General features: G+C 43.7%; 1 protein-coding gene across 3 annotated transcripts; it reads left to right on the plus strand.

Annotated features, from left to right (window-relative positions):
- Positions 1-2693: 2693 nt before the first annotated feature.
- Positions 2694-4532, plus strand: LOC144216918 (uncharacterized protein C3orf20-like). 3 transcript variants are annotated; one of them, XR_013330796.1, is made up of 4 exons: positions 2694-2750; positions 3012-3647; positions 3878-4031; positions 4397-4532. XR_013330796.1 is itself a non-coding variant. In XM_077746369.1 (3 exons), the coding sequence occupies exons 2-3, from the start codon at positions 3194-3196 to the stop codon at positions 3916-3918; spliced, it is 495 nt and encodes a 164-aa protein (XP_077602495.1). In that variant the 5' UTR covers positions 2694-2750; positions 3012-3193; the 3' UTR covers positions 3919-4532. The 3 variants fall into 3 exon arrangements, 1 of the variants encoding a protein (XP_077602495.1); XR_013330795.1 differs by having other exon boundaries at positions 3878-4017; XM_077746369.1 differs by having other exon boundaries at positions 3878-4532.
- The last annotated feature ends 2793 nt before the right edge of the window (positions 4533-7325 follow it).

The raw sequence follows: 7325 nt of genomic DNA on the forward strand, positions 1-7325 counted from the left end.
TGTGAATTATATCTCAATAAAATTGCTTTAAAAATCAGCTTTTATTTGTTCATAAGATCTATCTTCAAAATTAACCTCAAAACAAATGAACTGGTAGGAGGGGTACATTTCAAGGACTGTATTTGTCTTCCCTTCATTTGAGCCCTAGCTTTTAAAAAAAAAAAAAAAAATCTCCCCTGCTTGGTCAGGGTCGTATCCATTTGGCTGGTTGCCCAGATGACCGAGATTCTAAGTGGTTTCTTTGTTCCGCAGACTTCTCATTTAAAAAATGAACTATTTTTCTGAGTCTCTGAGACCTCCTTTGCTGGGAGGTCAGCAAATAGACCTAGGAAGCCACTTCTCTGTAAACCAGGGTGTCGGAAGGCTTTGCTCTATGGAACCCTTGTTTCTCAGGGGTTTTGTTGCTGATAGATGGACAGAGGCAGCTCGGAGGCCGAGGGTTGGCACATAGGCAATTCCTGCCTGATCAGGAGCTCTGTCTCCCTAGGCCTCTGACTCCTCATCAGTGAAATGGGAGAGTGAGTAATCTCACCCCGGGGCAGTCACACCAGATCGTGGCCCTGAGCCTGCTCTGGTAAACGTTGGCTGTGCACCCCGCAGGGCGGCTTTGGGGTGACTCCAGAGGGTGTGGTTTGAAAAATGAAAGAATAAGGACTGTCTGGCAGGAGGAGAGCAGCACAGACCTCTTGGGGAGTGGTCGTCAGGATGGAAGGTAGAGGTGATGGTTGGGAGGCTGTGGCAATAAGCAGGATCGGCAGAAGTTGGGGGTCCCTGAAGTCAGACTGCAGGGGCAGCTGGTCTGTATGGCATAGAAATGCTACAAAGGTGGTGGGGGAGGACCCTGCCCCCGTCTGCTCTAAGCTTCCCATAGGTCAGCTTTTCTGACATGTTCTGGATTCTTGAGCATCTCTGGCAGAGGCTCGTATTTTCACAAAGCCTCTCCAGAATTAAAAAGAAATAATCATCATTTTTGTGTAGTGCAAGATTAAGAAGTGACTTTACATTTTTGTCAGTGTATTTTAGACTGATATATTACTGAAGAATGTTCTTGAGGGGTTCCTTTTGATTAGAGAAATGAAACTTTCAGATCTGATTACAAAACCCTTGAAGTCTAGTTGTGGATTTTCCCAGCCATTTTTGTGTTTATCAAATTGTTCTTCACACTCCTTCTCTGCAGTCATTGTTCTATTTTTTTAAGTTAATTTTTTTAGTAATCTCTATACCCAATGGGATTGAACTCACGACCCCAAGATCAAGCGTCATGTGTTCTTCTGACTGAGCCAGTCAGGCACCCCAACCAGGGGTCTATTTTTGACATACATTGAGAAAATAAGAATAAAACACAATTTAGAAGTAAGGATACGAACCACCATAGCACCCAATGGTGTTCACATCTGCTACCCTACACTTTACTTGATGAGGAGGCAGAGCCCTCAAGAAGTTCTGTTAAAGTGGGAAAATATTTATCATAGTTTGCCGGGAGCCACACCGGCCTCTCTGAATGGCAATCACAGCAAGGAAGTGACAATGCTTGCAGCTCCTGCCCTGAGAAATGAAAACTGGTATCTTCTGCTACTATAGGCTCTTGTTGGATATAAGCCTGCTGGTATCAACCAGGCCTCACAATATTCCATATCAGACCCATATTCTGAATACAGATACCTCATAAGGAAAAGCATATTCCTGCCTTTACAAAAGAGATTTTAGATGAAAGCTCTGTGGGGAAGATTGTTAAAAGGCTCTTCTTATGGGCCTTGCAGATCCGAGACTTAGGGGGTTAAGAACACAAGAATTACAATTGAGCCTGGCCCTGAGACCAAGGGCCTATTTTGGGGTTAAGAGCAAAACATAGTTACCACATATATCTTTGCTAATTGCTGAAACATAACAGTCCCTTCCTCAAGGCCTACTTTCCAAAAACACCCTCTCTTACAATGGCAGCTGGGATGAGGATAGATAAGAGTAGCTAAACATAACCCAGGGGCAAAAGACTGACCCATTCAGGGCCCCCATGTTAGTCTCCACAAACAAACCAATTCAGAAACATTAATCCTCTTGAGAGCCAGACAAAATAACTCCTAACTTATCTATATACAATTTGACCTATATGTTATCTTATTTTTCACTAAGAACACTCTGTTATTTTCTTGGTCAGAATAATTCTACTATTGTTATCACAAAAGGCCTCCCCTTGTAAGAAATTCCTTTCTATGACTTCATCTTGTTGCTGAACCTTTAAATAAAGACACAAAAACCGACAGGACAGAGATGCCTGCCTGGTGATCAGAAAGAATCTCGGGGCTCTCTCACTCTCTCTCTCTCGCCGACACTGTCCATCATCCTTCAGGGATCCCTGGACCTGCCAGAGCCGGCCTCCAACAATAGTTCATTGATTTTAAGATAGGCATTTCCCTCATTTTATCATCTCTTAAATTGTGATATGTCTTATAGTTAGTGGCATCTTACATTGATTTTTTTTCTTTCTTGTAAGATGGTGCATCTTACAGTCAATGACATCAAACCTTGATTTGATGAAATGTGGCCTATGTTATTGAATTGAGAAAATGTATTCGCTGTCTGCCCTTGGATGTACGTGTTGAATAATTGCATGCCCACCCTTGCCTTGCCGCTGGGAACTTCCGCATCACTTCCTCCAGAGAGCCAATGAAACCTCTTTTTGTTTGTTTTTGCAGGTTTTTATTTATAGATTACAAGCAGATCTTCGACTCTCAGGCCTCTAACTATAAAAGGTACAGTAGACCCTTTCTCCCTTCCCCATCCTTTCCACTCCTCCAGCCCCTCCGTGTCCCTCCCACGACGTACTTGGTTTGTCTGACTGTCCCTAGAACCATTTCCGGAATCTGGTCATCCCCAAGTCCCTTCCCAAAGCGACTCACCCAATGTGGGTTTATGTGTTGCTCTCTCTGGGAAAGGAAGAGAAGAGAAGAGGGGCATCCCTTTCCCCTTCTGTGTGAGGAGGGACCAGTTATTTCCTTGTCCTCCCTGGATAGGACCCACTCAATGACCTGTAAAGACCATTTCAGCACTTCCATTCTGTTTGTCTCCAAGGCTTCACCTTAGGTAAGAACTTTTCACCCTCAGTCACCTCTCAGGGGCCCTGACTTTTTACAGCTGAAGGTCCATCTTGTCTAAGATGGACAGTGTTACCTAGCAGTATGCGTACTCTAGCAACATGAACGGCATCAAGAGCAACAGAGAATTGTACCAGCAATACACGGCCTCGGCCCCCAGGCTGCTGGCCCGCATCTCCAAACTGCTCATCCTTTGCCGGAACTCAGGCATTTCTGTACCCAAGGGCATTAGGAACATCTTTGAGTTCACTTGGGAAGAACTTACTGCCGACCCCATGGTGCCTACTGCGTCCAACATCCTGGGCCTGGAGATCAGCTTTGGACCCCCACCCGTGGTGCTTATGGAACCAACCTACACGCAGGCCCCTGTCCAGAAGAAGGCGCCACCACTGGTACTACCACCACCGTTGCTGCCCGCACCCACTGGGCCTGCCAGGTTAACCCGCTCTCCCACCCATGGCCGGGAAGCCCTGCACAAGTTCCAGCGGCGGTCCATCCACCTGCTCACAGAGCTGCTCACCCTGAAGATGAAGGCCATGATGGAGTCTGCGTCTGGTAAGCCTGGCTCGCTGGATTCTTCTCCATTTTATCTGAACCAGGAAGGATCTGCCCAGACTGATGTGTGTGTGGCCACCACAGCCATCACAGCCAGATTTATAAGGGTAAACTGGGGATAGGTGGCGGCCATGGGTCTGCTATAGGGATTGAACCGTGTCTCATACCTCCCCTCAACAGTCATCCTCTCACCCTAATCTCTTCTCCACTTTTTCCTCCCATTCCCCCAGTGTTACGGAGCTCATACTGGAAGGTAGGCTGCGAAGAATAGTGTGAGGCCAAAGGCACTGCAGGGTGGATTTTATGGAAATGAACCAGAGGTAGAGAGAGGCCGTACCCAGGAGGAGGCGGTGAATTGAGATGGCTGAGGGTAAGACCTCCATGGTAAGCAAGACCATCCATGGTAAGATCAAGGAAGGAAGAGAGAGCCATATCAGTAATTGAGCCTTCTAGATGCTTCTAGGACCTTCTAAATGTTATTTTAAATACTAATGGCACCAGGACCCTGGCCTGTGGGTAGGAAGAGAGAAGGGTAAGGGGAGTAGAGAGCAAAATGCCACCTGACAGGTCTTGGGAGATTGAGACCCTTCCATTAAGGAGACCCTTCCATTAAAAGACCCTCATCCTTGCTTACCCTAGGAGTAGATCTTCCCTCTACCCTTATTTCCTGGGCCACTTACAGAGACCCTTTCCTGGAAGCATTAGCCCTGTGCTGGGAGGAAACTGAGTTGCTTCGATGACTCCTTTAGTAGGTTCCAATCATCTGGATGTCACAAGGCACTTCGTGGAGGCCAGCCTGCTCCTCCACCTCAAAGCCAAGGAGACAGCTTTCGACTACCTGATCAGCACCATCGGGAAAAGTAGCTCTGGTGTCGGCTCAATGGGGAAAGGTGGGTACCCGGGCTTCCGCCCTTCGGTGGAAGTTTGAATAGTGCCAGTAAGAATGCAATAGAAAGGTCAGATCCTCAGTTTAAACATCTGACATCTCCAAGAGTGGAGGTGGAGTCTCAAACAGAGAGATTCTGGAGCAACAGAGATTCTCAAATGCTGCAGGTGAGCATAGATATTGGTGCAGTTCCCATGGAGAGCAGTGTGATGGTATCTGCAAGGTGGGAGATACTCAAGCATCTGATGACTCAGCAATTTCTCTCCTAGTTCATTTCCTAGAGCTGTGCTTTTCAAACTATCTGTGGTAAAGGACCAGTTTGTAAAACTACCAATCTCTATCTCTCATGGGTTGACCTTTTCAAAAATGTGATGTCACAGCAATGTCAAAGTGCCACAGAGTTTTCTAAATGTTTACTCTTAGTTTTTGTGCTCAAGGCATGGCCTGGTGTGGATTCCTGATAGTCCACTCGCCACACCTGACAGTCACACTTGGCACACGTGTGTGAGAAGTTGTACCAGAATGTTTGTTGCAGAACCGTTTAGAATGGCAAAAGAAAATAAAATTGAAAACATAAATGTCCATCAACAGGAGAAAAGCAAGGTATAGTCTATTTAGAACGTGGAGCATAGTGAGAAGTAAAAATCAAGCGCTTGTATGGCATAGGGACTATAGTCAATAATACTATAGTGACATGTGTCAGATGTGAAAGAGGTGAGAGATGGTGACCACACTTACTATGAGGAGCACTTTGTAATGTACCTAAATATCAAGTTACTCTATTGCATACCTGAAACTAATATAATACTGTATGTCAACTATACTTTAATTAAAACGAAAAAAGTAATAAAATAATACAAAATGAAACAAACATTAAAACACATACATCAAGGGGCACCTGGGTGGCTCAGTCGGTTGGGCGTCCGACTTCAGCTCAGGTCATGATCTCATAGTCTGTGGGTTCGAGCCCCACGTCAGGCTCTGTGCTAACAGGTAGCTCAGAGCCTGGAGCCTGATTCAGATTCTGTGTCTCCCTCTCTCTCTGACCCTCCCCTGCTCACGCTCTCTCTCTCTCTCAGAAATAAATAAAACATTTAAAAAAACCACATACATCAATACAGATAAATCTCAAAAAACCAAACCAGTGTTAAGTAAATAGCAGAAAGCAAGTTTGAGAAGGATACATTTGGTGTGATACTATTTAAATAAAATTTAAAAGAGCACAAGCAGGATTGCATTGGGTATAGAATAAAAGCATGAAGGGGAATTCTGACACGAAGTCGGAGGAAGTGAGCTCTGGAGAGGGATGAAGGGGTGTAGGATGCGGAAGACACAGTGAATCCATTGTATCTAATGTATCTCTTAACCATGGTGGATATACAGGTACAAAAGACCCTCGTGCTGACCCGCAAGGAGTGAAAATTCTGCATGTAACTTTTGACTCCCTCAAAACTTAACTCCTGATAGCCTACTGTTGAACAAAAGCCTTACTGTTAATGTAAACAGTTAACACATACTTTGTGTGTTACGTGTATTATACACTGTATTCTTACAATAAATAAGCAAGTGAAAAGAAAATTTGTTAAGAAAATCCTAAGGAAGAGAAAATACATTCACAGTACTGTCCTGTAGTTGTTGAAAGAAATTCACAGATCAGTGGACCCGCACAGTTCAAAGCTGTGTTGTTCAGAGGTCACCTGTGTGCATTTTGGATGCCTGAAAGTCATCCTGCCCGTTAGGGCATTTTGTAGGGAAGCGTAAACAATTTCTGTCTCCTAACCATTGACCCTCACCTGTAAGATCCATCCCTACTTAGCATCTCTCCCTGTCCACTGGACAAAGGCTCGCCTTGGAGGTCAGGGCTTAAACATCTAATGATGTACGTGTACCGTACAAATAGATGGCATGATAAAATTGCCAGCCTTGCAGGGAAAATGTGGGATTTCATGAGGTCAGTGGAAGTGATGTTGGGAAGCCGCTCAGTCCCCATGAGAAGCCACTGATGGTGGCACAATGGGGCAAAACTAATCAGCTACTGGAGACAGGAGATCATCTGGGCAGTGACTCCTTGGAGAAAAGATGATTTGTCAATTAAAAATAAAAACTGACAAAGCCCTTGGGTATTTTTGCAAAGACAAACAGGAAGGTACTCATGTTTTATTACTATCATACAGCCATTCAGGAAAAAAGAAAATCACCCCACCACAGTCATTTTTTATTGCTTATGAGAATTAGCATGTGCTCACAAAATCAACAAATTTTTGTTAAATACAAAGGTAAAAAAAGTTATTTTGATAAATTTTGGGGTTTTTTTGAGCCTCAATCCAAGTATGCTTTATTTTTTCTTTTCTTAAATTTTATGAAGTTTTAAATTTTAATTCCAGCATAATCAACACACAGTGTTATACTAGTTTCAAGTGTACAATATAGTNCAAAACTAATCAGCTACTGGAGACAGGAGATCATCTGGGCAGTGACTCCTTGGAGAAAGGATGATTTGTCAATTAAAAATAAAAACTGACAAAGCCCTTGGGTATTTTTGCAAAGACAAACAGGAAGGTACTCATGTTTTATTACTATCATACAGCCATTCAGGAAAAAAGAAAATCACCCCACCACAGTCATTTTTTATTGCTTATGAGAATTAGCATGTGCTCACAAAATCAACAAATTTTTGTTAAATACAAAGGTAAAAAAAGTTATTTTGATAAATTTTGGGGTTTTTTTGAGCCTCAATCCAAGTATGCTTTATTTTTTCTTTTCTTAAATTTTATGAAGTTTTAAATTTTAAT

The sequence above is a fragment of the Crocuta crocuta genome, unplaced genomic scaffold (genome assembly GCF_008692635.1).
Source record: "Crocuta crocuta isolate KB4526 unplaced genomic scaffold, BGI_CrCroc_1.0 scaffold4486, whole genome shotgun sequence".
In the NCBI taxonomy this organism is placed as follows: domain Eukaryota; kingdom Metazoa; phylum Chordata; class Mammalia; order Carnivora; family Hyaenidae; genus Crocuta; species Crocuta crocuta.

Coding starts and splice junctions, on each gene's coding strand:
- LOC144216918 (XM_077746369.1), top strand. CDS start 3,194: ATGAACGGCATCAAGAGCAACAGAGAATTGTACCAGCAATACACGGCC. Junction 3,648..3,877: donor CATGATGGAGTCTGCGTCTG/GTAAGCCTGGCT, acceptor CCATTCCCCCAG/TGTTACGGAGCTCATACTGG.